An 18,533-nucleotide genomic window follows, 5' to 3' on the forward strand; every position below is an offset into this window, starting at 1 on the left:
ACTGCTGCACAGCTGCACACAGGGAACAAACACTAAAATATCATCCACAGTATTATTAATGCTACAGTGGATATTTCCCACTGTGTAACCAATGCCTCTGTAATAGCTGGGTCAATACTATTGCTGCTCTTGTACACAGGACAAGAAGTCTGTGCTTCCAGACCAGTACAAAAGTCTTATATATATATTTGTATCCAAGTGAAAGAATCAGAATCCAAAAGTTTGTTTCTGTTGATCTTTGTCAGGTTCAAGGCTGGTGGATTTTACACTGACTCTGGGGACAAAGCACACACAAGGGTAAAACCACAAACGTTAAAGGAAACGTACGGCAAATCCAGAAAACTAGAACATGCAAAACAAGAAACACTGCAAAGGGGATTGCAAGTGCAGGCTTCAAGTGCAGCAACTGTAGGAGATCTCAGTGAGCTTCTGCAATGTGTGATGGAGGGTCAGAGGTCACGAGGGACTGAGCATGCCCAGTGCAGTATTCAGTGTATCTGAGCCAACACCCACAACCTTCCTGTTCTCTGCAGGAGACTCAGGGAGTCTGGTGGAGCTCAGACAGTCTCTACAGCATGTTTCTGTCCCTATGAGAGTCACAGGGTAGACACCTGTGCTAGAGCTGAACTAGCAGCTCTGCTACGAGAAGAGTGTCAGCACGTAGCCGTAGCCATGCTGTTTATCATGTTGACGTTACTTTTCGTCACCACTGAAGCTCTGGTTCAGCTCTGAATACAGCAGAGACACCAGCAGGTCTGTATGTTGTGTTTACTGCCTCTGCTGAGGAGGAAACCTCGCTCATAGGCACCATTATTCAGCTCCGGTCAGCCTGGCTATTGCATCATTAGCAGACAATAATTTACTCTTCAACACTGTACATAGAAAGAATTATGAGAATAATCACATTAGCCAATGGGAGGCCTCCTCACCTTGAGTAACAGCTGGGCCAGCCGGTGTTCTGCACTATAAGCCTTGTTATTGGCTCTTTGAAGTTCTGCCTCCAGATCCTTCAGCCGTCTCTGACACTCCTGAAGCTCACTCTAAAACAACCAATCATGACAAGAGATGTTAATGAGCAGAATGCTTCTTGCCGAGTTTCTGCAGAGCCCTGTGCACTACTGGTCAGACGTTTCAGATCACCTCCGTTGATCCAGTTACTGACGTGTCAGCAGCTCGAGTCGTGAATGACCTTAAATGGTACAACGCTCAGAGGTAACCTGCCAGAGGGGAAAAACAAAGGTCCCCAGAAACTGAAACTGTGTAAATGTCATATACAACAAGGCCTTTTTCAGGATCCAGTAGCAGGTGAACTTCCATCTTTTCTGTAGCAGTGAACTAAAAGAAGCCTAGAAAACTGATGACTGGTGACTGACAACAACAGATTCTCTCTGTCCAGAGGTAGTGTTGGATCAGACTATGTTACTGCCTCCTCTGAAGCCTCATCTGGAAAAAGACTATGAACACAGGAAGCCAGAGCTTCTCAGGGTTTCACCCCTGTAGCAGGAGAAGCAGCCACAAATGGCTCCAGGCTGTGGACGACGACAGAACAGTGACGGACTGGCAGCACAGTGAAAGCAGAGTGGCCGACAGTGCTGTCTGTCCCAACAGTGTCTGGTTTCAGCTGCAGAGAGAATCACACAGGGGTGTTTACCTGTTGCATTCCCCAGCTGGAAACATGAAGGTGACGTCTAACCTTTGGACTGGTACGCACTGTGTGCAGTATTGTGTACACACATATACCTGCAGTCTCTGGTGACCTCTCTGCTCGTCCTGTTGTTGCAGCAGCAGTTGTTGGATGTGCGTGCACAGCTGGTTGGTGTGTGTCTGTGTGTCCTGCTGCAGCTGTGTGTAGCGTCTTTGTTCTTCCTCCAGACTCAACTTCAGGGACTGGATCTCATCGTTCTGAACAGCCAGCTGGGCCTTCTGCAACACACAGTGCACAGGAATACACAGCTGCGGAGACACATGTACGCTCACTGTAGCAGCCGGTGTCAGTTCACGACACTGTGCTCAGACAGTGTTGGCATGCATGTTACCATGGCGATACTGTCCTCCTCCAGTGCCGTGGCGTTGATGACTCTCCGCAGTAGACGGCGGTTTCTGACGGCGTGCTGCTGCCGTTTGAAGCGTTCGTACTGAAGCTGACTGTGAACCAGCAACACCTGGCTCCTCAGAGACTGTAGCTCCTCCCCTGGGGCTGGGCCTGGCAAGATGCATAGAGACATGTAAGAAATCTGTCCATTTACTGTCATTCTAGTCTGAAGGTGATGAGTTTAAAGGACGCAGCTGATGCTCTGGTTACACTGCTAGCTTCTCGCTGCATAGAACACGTTGGAGCTGCTTTTTTAATTTGAAGAGTTAATTAAAATTAGCGCTGGTGGTTAGTGCTGTCGCCATACAGCATGAAGGTTCTGGGTTCGAGCCTGGCCCACCCTGGACCTTTCTGTGTGGCGTCTGCATGTTCTCCCTGTGCGGGTTCTCTCCGGTTTCCTCCCACAGTCCAAAGACATGCAGCTTAGGTTGACTGGTGACTCTAAACTGCCTGTAGGAGTGAGTGTGTGTGGTTGTTTGTCTACATGTCATGTCTGTGACAGACTGGCAACCTGTCCAGGGTGGACCCTGCCTCTCGCGCAATGTCAGCTGGGATTGGCTCCAGCATCTCTGCAACCCTCTTCAGGAATAAGTGGTGTAGATAATGGATGTTCTGACGCTGTAATCAGTACTGAGTGAACAACTGAGGGCCTGCAGTGTTTCCTCTGTCTCGGGCAAATTGGCTTCATTGAATTAATAACATGAGACTGAGTGTTAGTTTGAGGTACCTTTGGTTTTCATGCTCTGCTGTTTACCTCCAAAATGACTCCGATCCACCGACTTCACAGCTGACAACCTGCAACACAAACACACAGGTATCTTTCCATCACTTCACAGGACATTACACTGATTTAGACATTTTAAGGTCCACAGAAACTCTGTGTTCAGAGAAAATGTAAACCCTGATCACAGGAGGTGGAGCGCCGCAGGGCTCCGTTCCTGGTCCCCTCTTGCTTAGTGTCTCAATAAGATTCACCTCCTGCTGAGGCATTCATGGGCATCGTGTCCGTGGACGATCAGCTGGTCCAAAACCTCCAGAGGAGAGAGGGGGGGGTGATCGTCATCCCTGTCCTCCCCTTCTCCTCCACCTCCTCCCCTCTCCTGCTGCCCCGCTCTCTCCAGCGCCTCCTCCAGGACACAGCAAATGATCAGTAACAACAAACAGTTTTTTAGGCTTTATATTTAAGTTCAATTTATTTTTGGAGGAACAACAATTTTATAATGATTTATTACATTTTTTGATTCATTGATAAATATTGATTATATTTTCTAAAAGAAGAGCATATACTGATCGTAACATACAACTGCGGGGGTCACCATTAGAGTTTGAAAAAAGAAACATTACTATAAAAAGACTTATTACGAGAAGCAACTCTGTACTCAAGAGAAATTAAGTTCTAATTTAATAATAATTTTATAGATAAACAAATTGTGTGAAAGAGGTTGTTGGATATTCTGAGACAAAGTGAATGTTTTTGTTCAGTGTTGCCTCTAGAGTGCAAATAAATACAACAAACAAAACCACCGGCTTCATCCTTTGACACATCCTGGTTGATCAGGTTAAATCCAGTTCAGTCCAGCTTACCTGAGTCTTCCTCTTGATGAAGAGTGTGGCAGCTCGGGGCAGAGCTAGCTCAAACAGGGGTTCGTACAGGGGAGCTGGGCCTCCCTCCTCTGATCTGTGGGAGGTGGTGAATGAGTGAGGGGAGGTGAAGCAGAGTGAGATGGAGGAGAAAAGAGGGGAAACAGAGGAAGCTGAAGATGGATCATCATGACTAGGGGTGGAGGTGAGGAGGACCGGCTGAGAGAAGGAGGAGGACCTGCCCTCTGGAGACAGAAAGAGAGGACCGCGGTTGGGGTCAGGATGAGGGTCGGGGTCAGGAGGTCTTACTCAGCTGCTGTGTTCTCACATTAAAACATGTAAAATACTTTGAAACACCTAAATCTAAAATGACTAATTAAACATGACTGCTCAACATCTGAGCCATGTCCTACGGACGCTGACACCACAATGCACCCGTGGCTGAGCCAGATCACAGCAGGATGTCTGTGTGTGGACACGGAGCTCAATCGGCTGATCGGCTCACCTTCACTGTTGCTGCTGATGACATCACTCTGGCCTCGCTCCTCCTTCTCTGTGACTGGCTGCTGCTGCTTCACCTGTAAGGACACAGAGAAACTCTTTCACAATAAAAGCCTTCATAGCATAATGTCTCCCTGTGGCCCTGATCTGACCTGTCTGTTCTCGTCAGGAAGCAGACCTCCACCTTGGTTCTCATCAGTCAGTGGTGTTACAGGGACGGAAGCTGATGAGGGACATTTCACACCTGGAGACACAACAGAGAAAGTCAAAGTTACAAGCACAGAGTAGGTGGTGTCTCACTATCAGGGCCGATCATGGTCTATTTGTCACTCTGGGGGATGTTTGGTTATTTTCTTTGCTTGTATTTTGTTGCCGTTTTACTCCACTTTTACTCTTACTGTTACTTTTTTGTTTGCTTGCTTGTTTTTTGTTCATTTACCATGGACTGAGTTAACAACAGTGCAGCAGGTCAAGCAGCTAAATCAGGAGAGGTTTGGTTTCAGGAGCTGAGGTCCGAGCGTTCTCACGCTGCAGGTCATTGAACGACACTTTGCATTGAGACGTCATTACTTCATGTCTGTTTGTCGTCTTTCACATTATCCTTTAGTTTTTATTTGTTGATGAAAAATGTAGAGATTTCATCGTACTACTTTTTAAATGTTACCTTTTATGTCGTTTTAGTTCGTTTTCACTGTGGAAAACCAGGTACATGAAATGATGAAACGAACTGTGTCTGTCACCTGAGAGTGAGGCGGTCCTGCTCAGAAGGTGGGCGAAGCCTGTGGCAGCAGGTTCAGGTGGCGGCGTGGACAAACCACACTGAGAGGAGGGGCTCCACGTGACATCAGCCTGTACACACAGAAACAGTCAGGTGAACCCAGGTGTGATCAGAACCAGTCACAGTGCAGCTGACTCATCTCCACCCAGTCCAACTCCACCTTTAACTAGGTCCTCAATAAAAAAAAAACAAAAAAAACACGCAGTCCATACATTTCTGACTGAAACACTATGAGCTTCACAAAGACCAATGCTTTGTACTGGGTTGCATTCACCTGTACAGGTGTACCTAATAAGTGCTCTGTGAGCGTAGAGACAGTCAGGGTTTATTTCATACCCAGAGGTTTAGTCAGGGGGGATTCTGCAGAACAGATCGATGTCTGTTTGCCTTCGTATCACATGACGTTCATATGAGGCCTGCAGCAGGATGCAGGTCTGACAGGCTCATGACGCAGCTGAACAGTTTTACCTGGATATAGGAGCTGTTGGGCGGCAGCACAGTCACAGCTGGACGTCCACCAGGACACACCGGGCTCCCTGTTAGCAAATCAATTCATTACTCGTATAATTCCCAACAAACATGTCTTAGTTAGGTTCTTTTACATTTAGGGAAACCCTTCTGTTTACCAAACTACAAGCCATTGATGAAATTCCAGGTCCTAATTAATAATCAATTAAGGCGTGAAATTGTGGATCTGTTTTGACAGTATGTGGTCTGTTTCACTTTTATTATCATATATTACAAGCCGTAAATTAACCTATTCAGTATCCTTTAAACTTCCCATTATAATGTCCTAAATACGGCCATCTGTCCATTAATAACACCCTCAAATTTGCCTCAAAGCACAAAAGTCACCCATTAAAATGTATTAAGCCTTTTTCACTGAGCAGAAAATTAGTGTGGCTCCAGATTTGGGGCTAATAAAAGAATAATCAAGTATTTAAACTTAATAGGTTGGTTTTAATGGGCACTATACAAGGATAATGTTTTGAATGAATTAAAACATTTCAGAATTGACTAAGAATTGACTGTAAAGATTCATGCTAACTGGTGCGTGCACAAACCCACTAAGTACTGGAGATCCTAGTACATATTCAGCACATGACCAATGTATTAATGCAACTTCAACTTTAAGGCAGGAAGGTGATGCTTATAGAAACCCGCCAGCTTTAAGGTTTGATTTTCTCCCATTAAAACCATTTAAAAGGCCTTGAACACCAGTGTAGACTGGCAGTGTGTGTGCGTCACTCACCTGAGCTGCTGGCAGCCACTGTGGTGAGAGGACTGCAGGTGAGGTCCAGGTGAGGGAGGGCAGAGGAAAGGTCCTCCTCACAGGAAGACTCCAGAGGGTCCAGAGACACCCTGGAGCACTCAATCACAATGTCATGGACTTCGTAATGCCTCCACCTGAGATGGACGGGTGTCGTTATTTCACAGGCTGTTTCTGTCTTTATGTGGACAGGTGAAGCCAGGTTGTCATGCACCAATCAGATCATTTTATTTTCCTTTAAACTGTCTGTTTCAAAAGGTCTTTAATTTTGGCAACTCACGTTTTTATTAGCTTGTATATTCTTAATTTGAGCTCAGATTCAACGGTCACATTATCAGTGTTACTGCTACTGGGCATCGAGCCAGCTATACTCTAAGGTCTGTTCAAGGCTGTTTTGGAGCTTTCAGTCATAACACCTGGTCTTCCTCAGCAGCTGCAGTTACTCAGGTGTATGGATGGTCAGCAGCAACAAAATAATGTGAGGCCCATGTGTTTCCATCAACCAGCTCCACACTGTGCACAGACTCACTGGTCTCTGCTCTGGTTCCTCCACCGGCTCCTCACTGCTCAGAGCAACGTGTCGAAGCTGTTTGGTGGAAACAAACGCCTCCCATGTTTCCTGAGGAGGAAACCTGCCCCCCAGTGCAGCGGTGTGGCTCACTGGGGGGGGGTCTAATAACTGTTGGACAACAGTGGAGGTCTACGGCACAAAGCGATGAGCTGGACCAGGGTCTGGACTCACACATGACGATGAGGACACCACGTTCACTGGTGCTGCTGGTCTCTGGACGAGGTTGGTGGGGAGTATCAGACACTTACAGTGGTTTAATTATTGACTAACCCTGATATGAGGGGTAGCTTGTTCAGATTTGGTCTCTGTGTTTGGACACCCTTACTGACCTGGACGGGTCCAATTCGTAGTCCTGAGTCCCTGTGACCAGCTCCGGATGAACCCTGACGTGGTCCAACATGGGCTGAGAGACAGAGGACAGACATGAGCAGAGTTCTGGCCCTTCAGGTGGGATTCTTCTGTTTCAGCTTGTGTTATCTGAGAAAAGCAGCAGCTGGTATTTACAGCAGCTATTTCTGTGTACGAGTGTGTCAGCACTGGAAAACAGTACAGCAGCTGTTACCGCCCCGACGTGTCAGGAGGTCTGCTACAGTTTAACCCAGTTAACCAGTCATCATCAGGCCCAAATGGAGTCCGCAGACTTTTTTTTTTTTGCTTGTAATGTAAAAGAAAATGTTCATTTAGCTAAAAACACTTATTTTTGACCGAAAGTAAACACAAAAATATCAAATACAGAAAATATTAAGTTAAAAGAAAAAAATTAGCCGAACACAAATATAATGTTATCTGGTCTTTAATGGTCCATGTTGGTCTGTACAGGGCTCTAGTGGCCTCTGGAGGTCTCTGTACTGGTCTGTACTGACCTTGATGACCTCCTGGAAGGTGTCCAGGTTCTCCTTCATGCTATAGTGCAGTCTCAGGTAGGAGATGAAGTTACAGGGGAACATCCCGTATAGACGGTGGAACAGAGAGTACACACCTGCATGGAGGTGGACCAGGTGGAGCACGGGTACATGACCTGCAGGAGGCAACAACCAGCCAATCAGAACGCCTCAGCAGCACAGCAGAACGCTCCGCTGACCCTACTGACCAATCAGGATGGACTTCCATATTTCTGATAGTTAAAATAAAAAGCGTGCAACATTTGATGAGCGTGTTTTCATTATTAAAAGTAGCATACATATACAGTAAGAAACCGCTGAACGGCACCCAACGTCTTGGTTCATTATCCGTTAATCTCGTTCTCAGTTAATTTGATTAGTTTCATCTTTAAAATGGCTCAATAATGACTGTATGTGCCCGACCAACAGGCCCAAAACCAAATGTATGAGGATCACACATCATGTTTTGTGTGTATGTCACCGTGGTTTCTGCAGCTCCAGGATGCGAGGTGTCCGAACACATCGAAAAAGTCGTAGATATGGTGTTTCCCAGCCTGAGGGATCATGGGTAACAGAGTGACGAGGACCAGGACTCCAGTGATCAGGACCACCACGTCCCTGTCAGTCTGAGGAAGCAAACTGTGGTCACAGTACGCTCTGCAGTACACAGTACACTCCCAGATCTCAGATACTACCCTGGTATAATGGTAGTACTACACAGAAATAATAAACACAAGGAACCCGAGCTGCAATGAACCAGTAAGATCTATGAGGCCGAATACATGTTGTGTACTAGTATGTACTCATTTTATTTGTACATTAGTATGCAATAAAGCATTTGCATTTAACAGTGTGTATGTATATCAGTATGTGTTCATGCATATTTACGTGTATTAGTGTGTATTTAAGTATGTGTATATTGGTGTGCATTAACAGCAATTGGTATCCGTTGGAGTACTTCTAGTATTTCTGTGTATTTGAATGTGTACATCAGTGTGTATCAGCAGTAGTCGGTGTGGTACCTTGAGGCAGCGCAGTAGGGAGGCCAGCAGGGCCGACTGGCTGACGTGATGAACCCAGGGAGGCTGTTTCTGGATCAGGTGACCCAGCAGCATGAGACCAGCCAGCCTGGTCCCGGGCCTGTTCAGAGACTCATTCAGCTTCTCCAGCAGGACCTGGAAAGAGGTTTAGAACCTTTACAAAGAAAAACTCAGAGACCAGGAAAATAAAATCAGCTGAGAGACAGTGCTGACCTTGTGATGAGGCTCTCTAATGGAGGACAGGAGGAGCACCACCTGAGAGGAAGACGAGTCCAGGTAATACTCCACCAGAGAGGAGAGGACAGCACCTCCTCTGTCTGAAAGGAGAAACTGCATGTCATACTGAGAGCTGGAAGCCAGTACAACAGGCCAGTATCCTCTCTCATGTTGCACGAAGGTACAATAATTGTGAGCTTATAAACTCAGGCGAGTTCTGGAGTCCATTAATTTACAGTAGGTCTACATCTGCAGGGTCTGCAGTGAGTCTATAGTGGGTCTACATCGTTCACTCAGCCCTCAGAGGGTCAGTATCACAAATCCACTTGAGAGTTCAGAGTCTTCGAGCATCGCTCCACTGACACAGGAGCTGCTGAAACTCTACACCAACCCTCTGCAGGTGGACTCACCTGTACTCAGCTGCTGGTTGACTGCTGCTCTGACTTGCTCCACCTCCTGCAGCTCTGAACTGTCCAATGAGAGCAGGAGCTCTGTGATACTCACCTGCTCCCTGGACATTGTGAACACCTGGACACACAAATATATGGAATGACTCTCTCACGTGAAGACGTCTGGCTCTCAGGAGCTGTTCTCTTCTCCGACGTGGACCGGATGAATCCTGCTTTTGGTGGTTACTGATTATTATTATGTCACTTACTGAACAAAGCAGAATGTATTTGGTGAATTCTGACAGACAGATATCTCAGGTTCATCACAGCTGAAAACTACATTTTGAACCGTTTCAGCTTGTTGATGAGCAACTGAATTCATTAAAATAAAGGTTCACTACAACTGAATTTTGACAATAAACTTGACATTAGCTGCAACACTTCACTGTGAGGGGGACTCGACCTCTCCCACACGTAGGAGCTGCTTTCAGTGCTAAATTACTCTGTGAAGTAATCTTACACCAAAACCTTTAGAGTCCTAACTTTGGGACTCAGACTATTGTCCAACTAGCTCACAGCTAACATGCTAACAGCTGTCAGTCTGCGTGTGTTCTGCAGTCTGGCACATGAACTAACACAACAGCTCACAACACTGTTTTGCCGCCTGGCAGCTGTTGCTGCTCGGAGACAAACAGACACGTTTCCTTAAACTGAAAAACAAACTTTAAAAAGCAAACTTTAGCTGGAGAAAAACTCGCTTACCGTCAGACCTGTTGATCCGAGCAGGGTGCAGCCATGTTGAGCAACAACAGACTCCGCCAGGAGGCGTTCAGGGAGTCAAGTTAGAAAACGGGAGAAACGAGCTTCAACCAAGAAAAGATGAGAAACGATTAATTCACTTATTTATTGCCGTTGATAACGTGCAAATAATTAATTTTGCATAAACCATGTTTTACTTTGACACTATTTATTGCTGCTGTTACAATATACTTTATACATCATATTAATTCGTCTTACCTTACTGTTTTGTTTCACATGTTTTCTGTTGTATATATACATTTTAAGAGATGCAGGGTTTTATATTGTTATGGTGCATCTTTAACATTTGCTCAGGGACAAATGATAAAAACCAAGCTAACCCTAACTCATTTCATTTTACATAGCATTATTTATTTGATGGACAAAGCACTGAGCGTTGTCCCTAAATACACACAACCTATGGAAGCCCGTGGCTACCAAGCAAAGAAAAAATAGGTGACACAGTAGGACTGGAAATTAGAAGGGAAACAAATGCCTGTGATGGTGGGTTAAAGCTAACAGTGTGTGGGTTATATGTCAATGTCAGTGTGTGTTACGTGTTGTTAGCAGCAGCTGTGTGTGCTCTCAGGTGTGATGATGATAACAACTCTGCAACTTTATCAAGCTGAAGTCAGTTCAGTTCCAAACAGAACAAAATCACCCAGGAACAGCAGCACAGTTCAACACAGAGAGAGAGTGCCAGACACCATGAAACAAGAAATGAGCCATATCAGTGAGAAGAAACAGGCCACGAAGTGTAGGCAGTGCTGGATTCTTCCAATCCATCTGATTCTGGAACTGAAGTTATCAGGTACATGTAATGCAGTAAAAAGTACACGGTTTGTCTCTGACATGGAGTCACAGTATGAAGTAGCAGGACGTGGAAGTACTAAGGAGAAGTACAAGTACCTCAAAATACTTGTACTTAATAACTTGCCTCTACGTGCAGCGTCATGATGAGAGAAGATTTGATTTCAGTGTTTGTCTGCAGCAAAAGGAGATAAGAGGTTCCCAGCAGAGTATAAATAGCAGCAGCTGTTCAGGGTTGGTCAGAGTGACGGACAGGTGAACAGGCGATGCTGCTGATGCTACTTCTGCTCGGCGTTGGGCTGGACTCAGCCTCGGCTGCAAAGGTGAGGAACAGCCCCTTTTCCCCCGACGCTTTTTACCAGAGGTGGAAGTATATGAGAAATAACATAGATGTACAACTTGGTGATTTTCAGACCTGGTGTCAGGGGTGCATCCTAACACAGTGATATTCTCTCATTTAACTACTGCTGTCAGGCCACAACCACAGTGTGAGAACCAGTCAGGTCACTTTGAGAGCCAGCTTTAAAAGTCCTGGACCAGATGTGCTGAATTTTGATCACTTCTTTTTGTATCCTGACATCTGTCTGGTAGTTAAAACATCTATGGGCTGATCATAAGACAACAAGCCCCCAGGCTTGTGAAGGGTCCCCACTCTCCTACGGTGGTGGCCATTTAGTCTCTGTCTGTGTTCATTTTGTGTCTTTGCAGTACTTTGTGTCTGTGTGCTTATTTAAAATTCTGCATTGATTTGAAGTCATTTCATGCGTCTATAGTGTGTTTTGTGCTTCTTTGTAGTTATTCTGAGACTCTGTGGTCATTTAGCATCTCTTTGCAATCACTGTATCTGTCTTGTCATTTTGCATCTTCTGTTCTTGTATGAAACACGCGTGTGTGTAGCTGGGTGTGGTGCAGACGGAGGGCGGGACGGTGGAGGGGAAGAGCCACAGGATGGGACTCTTAAGGACTGTGGACGTCTTTAAAGGAATCCCCTTTGCTGACGTCCCCGGAAAGTGGGAGAAACCAAAACCTCATCCTGGATGGAGCGGTACCTGCACTGAGCCTTAAGTCACACTGTGATCACTGAGCGAGGAACAAGCAGCTAAATAAATTATTAAAAATAAACTGATAAATGAATGTGCACCTGTGACGTGCACACTGTGCGATGGCCTCTTTATTTTCACTAAATTATTTTGACTTTTGTTTGCTCCTGCACACACATGACACCTGTCCTCAAACCATACCTTCATTCACTGTTTTTATCATTTTGTTAATGCAGAGAAGCAACACTGCTAAAACAGAAAGCAGGAACAATTTCAACAAACCATGTCACCTGCAGATTTACCACAGTGACCAGTAAAGCAGCTCAGACTGGCCTATGAATGACTGTTGTGGTTGTTTCCAGGAATCCTGAAGGCCACTGAGTACCGGGATCGCTGCCTGCAGGTGACGCTGCTGCAGACAAAAACCCATGGCAGTGAAGACTGTCTCTACTTGAACATCTTCGTTCCACAGGGGAGCAAATGTAGGTAACATCCCACACCATACCCTAACATCTAACCTGAACCTATTAATGAAAGGGAAGGGGGATACAATTTAAGGGGTCAGTTAAATTTATAAATTCATGCTATACATACAACCAAAAAAAAGATTTTGTATTTCCATAAGTGGGGTAAAACTATGGAATAATTTAAGTGTGGACATAAAAAATAGTAATAGAATTGACGAGTTTAAACATAAATATAAAGGTATGTGCCAATCAAGATATATGCAAGAACAGGCTCAATGATTAACTACATGGACTATTGTGGGTGTGGTGTATATTTTGTAACCATTCTTTAGTATATTACTTGTGTGATGTAAGAATGTTAACACTGTTATAATCTTTTTTTAGTATAATACGTGTGTGGGTAGAAGTGAATCATTTACTGCTTGCAAACCAGTGATGGTAAGATGATGTCATGGGGTAGGACTGGATAAGTCTGACTTCTTCCTACTCCATTCAAGCATGTACTAGGTATAAGCAAATTGATATTGGATTATGTGTAAAATTATGTGTGTTGTCATATCAACTGTTTTACATGCTTGAAAGAATAAATCAAATCAAAAATCAAATCAAACCCTAGAACCGGGTCTGAACCCTCAGACAGCCCGCTGAAGGGCTGGGGACTGGACCACATGTCCTCACAACAACAGAAATACACAGTTTCCACAGACTGTAAATGTCAGCATGTCTTCCTGTGTAAGTGTCTCAGAACCTCCCAGTGATGGTTTATCTGTTTGGCGGTGCCTTCCTGATGGGGGCGTCCAACACCTTGGAGGTCCTCGGAAACTCTCTGTATGATGGGAAGGAGATGGCCGACAGGGGCGATGTCATCGTGGTCACAGTGAACTACAGAGTCGGCACCATGGGTTTCCTCAGCACCGGAGACACTCGACTGCCAGGTCTGAGCCACACTTACTGTTGGAAAGTAATTAGGTCCATTCACTCAAGCACTGCCCTTAAGTACAGTTCTGAGGTATCTTTACTTTACCTGAGTATTTCCCTGTCCTGCTACTTCATCCTGTGACTCCATGCCAGAGACAAACCGTGTACTTTTTACTGCACTACATGTACCTGATAACTTCAGTTCCAGAATCAGATGAATCAAACCAAACCCAGTAGAACCATCAGTCTCTATTGATCCCAGTGGGAAATCCACCAGCTACCCAGCAGGATAGAAAGTACTTCACAGTATAAGTATATAAGGTAGTTACCATCAGCTCCACCTTTACCAGCTGCAGCATTAAAGTGATGGACACAGTAATTAGTCACTATGATCCAGTATCAGAGACATTACTGGGACACGGGACGTTCTGCAGGACGAGTAATGGTACTGATGGTACTTCATGTATATGCTGAAGCTAGTATGTTTGTACTTTTACTTAAGTAACAGTTTGACTGCAGGACATTTTCTTGTAACAGTGTTTTTAGACTGTGGTAGTAATACTTGTACTTGAGTACTTCTTCCACATCTGTCACGTCACTTCTCCAGATGCCCACCAGTCCACCCGGGTCGACCAAACCACAGTACTCTCCATCTCCTGCTGATTATTGCTGAGTTCGCTTCACATGACTGATGTTTTCTGGCTGTTTCTGAGGCTTTAACCTGGAAACGTTAACTCCATTAGCTGGCGTTCTGTGTCTTTCTGCTACGCTGCAGTGTGAGATTACAAATTTTACCAGGTCAGCTTTTCAAGGGCTGGACTGGGACTGAACTGGTGTGTTCTGGTGCCTGCTGGTGGTTTCCCAGCATGCCTGCGATGAGAGGCGCAGTGTGTTAGCTCAGCTGCTAAACACCGCTCAGACATGACCAGCTCAGGTGGCAGGTGGCTCAGCTGTGATTAGATATGTGGAGCAGGTTTGTCTCTGTTTGTCCCAACACTGCGGGTTTTGTCATCTCATGGTGAAAAACCTGTTCCAGGTGACCTTAGTTTGTAATCAGGTGACGTCTTCACCTTTCAGGTAACTACGGTCTGTGGGATCAGCACGCCGCCATCTCCTGGGTTCGCAGGAACATCAGGGCCTTTGGAGGAAACCCCGACAACATCACCATCTTCGGCCAATCCTCCGGCGCCGCCAGCGTCAGCTTCCAGGTCAGAAGTAAAAAAAAACATCTGCACGCACCCCACAGTGACAGGGAAGGTCAGACTGCACAAGGAGAAACAGGAGTCACAGTGGAGCTGACAGCTTCCTGCCGAGTTCAAATGCCTGTGTCATCACTAAGGCCCGGGGCTGGTTACAGTAATATCAGGTGGGGGGGCTCATTTTAGCTCAGCCCTCCACTGGGAAAACAGAAAACAAAGTTATGACTCTATGTACAAAATTAAAAGTTAAGAACTGACTGACTGAGTCAGTTGTAACTTCTTAACTAACTGTGACTAAAGTCTGAGATACAAAGTCCGAGTGTGTGTCTCTCTCTGTCCATCTGTGTGTCTCCTCAGATGCTGTCCCCCCACAGTAAAGGGCTGTTCCGCAGAGCGATCACACAGGGTGGCGTGGCCCTCAGCCCCTGGGCTCTGCAGAAGAACCCCATGGCTCTCACCAAGAAGGTCCACAACCACTGAGGCGCACCTCGACGCCATCGCCAACACAGTCAGACAATAACATGCACTCAGTTCAAAGCTGTTGAGCAAATAATCGATCAAACGGTTCATAAACGGGGTGCAGTCTACTTTTTGGAGGTTATTCTGTCAACTGTACATGATGATCGGAAACTAAATATAAATGTACTGGCAGTGCTGGAAGAAGCACTCAGATCCTTTACTGAAGTAAATTAGAAATACCACAGTGTACAAATACAAGAAAAAGTCCTGCATTCAAAATGTTACTTAAATAAAAGTACCCAAGTACTAGCATCCAAACATACTTGAAGTAGCCAAAGTAACACTAGTGTAGTAACGAAACATACTTGAAGTAGCCAAAGTAACATCAGTGTAGTAACTTGGATCCAAAAATGTCATATAAGAGTAAAATGCTGAAATAATCTTTATACTTCAGGTAAATTGTGCTGGTAGCACATTTATTTTTATTTAAGTCATCAGGACATTTACACAAAGAGGGACATTTGTATAAAGCCGAAGGTCGGACTAGTTTGGACTCAACTGCTCTGTGTTTCTGCAGATCGCCCGTAAGGTCGGCTGCTGGAGAAGCAACGAGGACGAGATGATAACGTGTCTGAAGATGAGCGACCCAGTCGGACTCACCTTGGCTGGAAAAATCGACGTACTGCTGCTTCTGGGAAAAGGTGAGAACAGCTGGGCAGAGCCAAACACATCTTGAGTCACAGTTCAGCTTGTTTCTGTTGTGAGCAGCAGCGTGTGGCGTGTGGGCCAGCACAGACAGCGGTGTGAAGGAGAGAAGTCATCTCATTAGCACTTTGACATCTCACTATAGCTTCTCACACAGATGTTGAGAAGTCAGCCAGTAACACTTTCAAGAATGTCAGCAGATTTGCAGACACATTGAAAGTGTCCAGAAAAGCTGAAATGGTTGAGTCCAGAGCTGTGACACACGTAGAGGTTTTACAGAGGCCCTGGATCCCGACTGAACCTGGGTCTGTCTGTCCTCCCTGCAGGCACAGTCATGGATCTCCTGGAACTTGCTCCGGTGGTTGATGGGGATTTTATCCCCGATCACCCCAGCAAGCTCTTCCACAATGCAGCTCAGGTGGACTACATGGCCGGAGTCAACAGCATGGATGGACACATCTTCGCCGGAGTTGACGTTCCTACTATCAACATGAAAAATGAGACCACTGTGTGAGAACGCCGACGCCACACTAAAGTATTCTTAAAGCCACTGGTGGAAAGTAACTAAGTACATTTACTCATGTACTGTACTGAAGTACACCTTTGAAGTACTGTACTTTAGTTGAGCATTTCCATTTGCTGCTCATTCACACTTTGGAATCAGACTAAAGTTCTTGGGTTGACACTCTGGTCCAGAATAAGTCAGGAGTCCAGAGCCAGGCAGCCACAGTCCGACCAGTGTTGGCCTGACTTGTTTTGGCTCGCGGAGAATTTGTTTGTTTTCCTCGAGACAACAATCACATAACAAAGTTATTGCCTTAAAAAAAGAGCAGGAGATAAAGAGGTCAGATCTTGTGACCTGAAGGAAGCTGCTGGTAGTCTGAAGTCCTGGCTGATGAGTGTTTCTGCTCCTCAGGAAGCAGGTCAGAGGTCTGCTGGCTCGTATGACCAAAGAGAAAGGGAACGCCGCCATCGACTCGGCCTACGATGTCTACACATCTCACTGGGGTGTGGCTCCACCGCAGGATGTGGTAAAGAAGACGGTGGCCGACATCGAGACAGACTTCCTGTTCCTGGTCCCGACTCAGGTCGCCCTCCAACTCCATGTCAACAGCACCAGGTCAGATTCGATTGGTCCAGGATCCAGGTTTAAAGTAACTGTTTTGATTGAGTAGACCAGAAACAACACAGTTACAGATTTGTAAATGATATCACATTCGTTTGGATTAGATTCAACCTGATCACCACAGTATCAGTAGGGTGAAGGACAGGGCAGCACTGAACCAAGCAGAGACAAGGACTCACAGCCGACTCACTGACTCGAGCTCTGTTTTTGTCTTGTGAGAAACTCTGAGGCAACTTTTAATTTGAACATGTTGAACATCTACCACCCTGTTTGTCCCTCAGTGGAGCCCATACCTACTCCTACCTGTTCAACATGAAGACCCGTATCCCAGGATTCCCGGGGTGGGTGGAGGCGGAGCATGCTGAGGATCTGCAGTACCTGTTTGGTAAACCCTTCTCCATATCGCTGATCTACTTCCCCCGACACCGACACCTGTCCAAATACATGATCGCATACTGGACCAACTTTGCCCGGACTGGGTAAGCTCCCAGCATGCACCGCACACCTGGCTGTATCTGAACTGGGCTGAACCTGGTCCCAGCTGTACATCTCCTTCTGTCCAGTGATCCCAGTCAAGGAGAAAGTAGAGTCCCAGTTCCCTGGCCCCGCTTCACCAAACACCACCGGCCCTACCTCACCATCAACCACCAGATTGACAAGAGCTCTGTCAGGTATGGCACTGTGTTCTACTGGGAGCTTTACTGGTCCCATCCTGAGGCTTTGCCTTGTCCCCTGCGCTCTAGATGTATTCTACTGCAGTGGTTCTAATGGACACCGTTCTTCTGGATCTACTTGACTCAGTTGTGTTGTTGTCACTATTCTGTCTCTAAAGTTCTTCTGTTTCACTCAGTTGTGATCTGCTCCACTGTGTCTACTTTCATCTACTGGCCTGTTTTCATTTCATTCTGCTCCACTGTCTTCTACTGCTCTGCTCTAATATATGCTTCTTTACTCTTTTGCTTGGTTTTATTCTCAGGTATAAACGGACTCTTCCCAGAGCCGCTGTCCACAATTCTACGCTCTGTTTATTTTCTAGTGGATGATGTACTGATGCGTTCACTGTTAGAGAAGTGACACAACAATTTTAAAATCCATAACATACAATTACACTTACTTTCATTTCATGACCTTTACCTTTGTATCGTTCTAATTTTCATTTATGATTTGATTAAAAAAAGGAAGAATGTGATACACTAGGTAATGTAATAAGTGGAAGCCCCATATGTCCACTGTCGGGTGTTTCACTGTGTCTCCTGTGGTCTTGTCTCTTCAGCTACGACCTGAGGTCACAGTACGTCACCTACTGGACCACAACCTACAGCCGCCTGCCGTCCATAAAGACAGAGGAGAGAGAGAACTGATTGTCAGTTTTGTGTTTCCTCCTGTTACATTTCATAATTAAAAGCTCGTGAGTGATTAGAAACAGCAGAAGGAAGGTTGCATGAAAGACAAAAGGACAAAGGAAGGAAACAAACTAATGAGCAGCCTCAGTGTGAAGAAATGCAAGTGCTTGACTCTGTCTCCAATGTGTAATAAATGGAGCTGAACTCTGCATTCTGGGCTGTTTATTTACCCGCTGGTCACAAAGCGAAGCCTGGTCACAACAGAACGATGCGGCTTCTTCCTAAACCCGTGCTCGAGTCCCCCAGGGGGCCTCCGGAGTCGTGTGTTGTGGTTCTCCAGCTTCAGTTC

General features: G+C 45.7%; 2 protein-coding genes across 4 annotated transcripts in view; one reads left to right on the forward strand and one right to left on the reverse strand.

Moving 5' to 3' along the window:
- tsc1a (TSC complex subunit 1a) overlaps positions 1-10,597 on the reverse strand; it is a 14,129-nt gene extending 3,532 nt beyond the window's left edge. Inside the window, exons 1-19 of the mRNA XM_020595323.1 lie at positions 10,337-10,597; positions 10,082-10,182; positions 9,341-9,458; positions 8,928-9,031; positions 8,697-8,849; positions 8,156-8,300; positions 7,657-7,811; positions 7,123-7,196; positions 6,205-6,359; positions 5,421-5,488; positions 4,915-5,023; positions 4,327-4,418; positions 4,179-4,251; positions 3,677-3,918; positions 3,068-3,219; positions 2,847-2,887; positions 2,037-2,203; positions 1,741-1,923; positions 911-1,040 (exon numbers count right to left, since the gene is read on the reverse strand). Coding sequence (XP_020450979.1) covers positions 911-1,040; positions 1,741-1,923; positions 2,037-2,203; positions 2,847-2,887; positions 3,068-3,219; positions 3,677-3,918; positions 4,179-4,251; positions 4,327-4,418; positions 4,915-5,023; positions 5,421-5,488; positions 6,205-6,359; positions 7,123-7,196; positions 7,657-7,811; positions 8,156-8,300; positions 8,697-8,849; positions 8,928-9,031; positions 9,341-9,449 — 2,152 coding nt within the window. The 5' untranslated portion in view covers positions 9,450-9,458; positions 10,082-10,182; positions 10,337-10,597. The remainder of the gene's footprint in view (positions 1-910; positions 1,041-1,740; positions 1,924-2,036; positions 2,204-2,846; positions 2,888-3,067; positions 3,220-3,676; positions 3,919-4,178; positions 4,252-4,326; positions 4,419-4,914; positions 5,024-5,420; positions 5,489-6,204; positions 6,360-7,122; positions 7,197-7,656; positions 7,812-8,155; positions 8,301-8,696; positions 8,850-8,927; positions 9,032-9,340; positions 9,459-10,081; positions 10,183-10,336) is intronic.
- LOC109957370 (bile salt-activated lipase-like) lies at positions 9,465-18,393 on the forward strand. 3 transcript variants are annotated; one of them, XM_020595208.1, is made up of 14 exons: positions 9,488-9,558; positions 10,707-10,928; positions 11,109-11,250; positions 11,825-11,972; positions 12,330-12,449; positions 13,172-13,369; positions 14,430-14,560; positions 14,909-15,016; positions 15,588-15,711; positions 16,042-16,225; positions 16,632-16,835; positions 17,123-17,320; positions 17,405-17,512; positions 18,115-18,393. In XM_020595208.1, exons 3-14 carry the CDS (start codon positions 11,194-11,196, stop codon positions 18,200-18,202), a joined length of 1,668 nt encoding a protein of 555 aa, XP_020450864.1. In that variant the 5' UTR covers positions 9,488-9,558; positions 10,707-10,928; positions 11,109-11,193; the 3' UTR covers positions 18,203-18,393. The 3 variants fall into 3 exon arrangements, with proteins under 3 accessions (XP_020450867.1, XP_020450864.1, XP_020450866.1); XM_020595210.1 differs by lacking the exons at positions 10,707-10,928; positions 11,109-11,250 and having other exon boundaries at positions 9,526-9,558; XM_020595211.1 differs by lacking the exons at positions 10,707-10,928; positions 11,109-11,250; positions 11,825-11,972 and having other exon boundaries at positions 9,465-9,558.
- Positions 18,394-18,533: the final 140 nt, after the last annotated feature.

Source organism: Monopterus albus, unplaced genomic scaffold, assembly GCF_001952655.1.
Source record: "Monopterus albus unplaced genomic scaffold, M_albus_1.0 scaffold26.1, whole genome shotgun sequence".
In the NCBI taxonomy this organism is placed as follows: domain Eukaryota; kingdom Metazoa; phylum Chordata; class Actinopteri; order Synbranchiformes; family Synbranchidae; genus Monopterus; species Monopterus albus.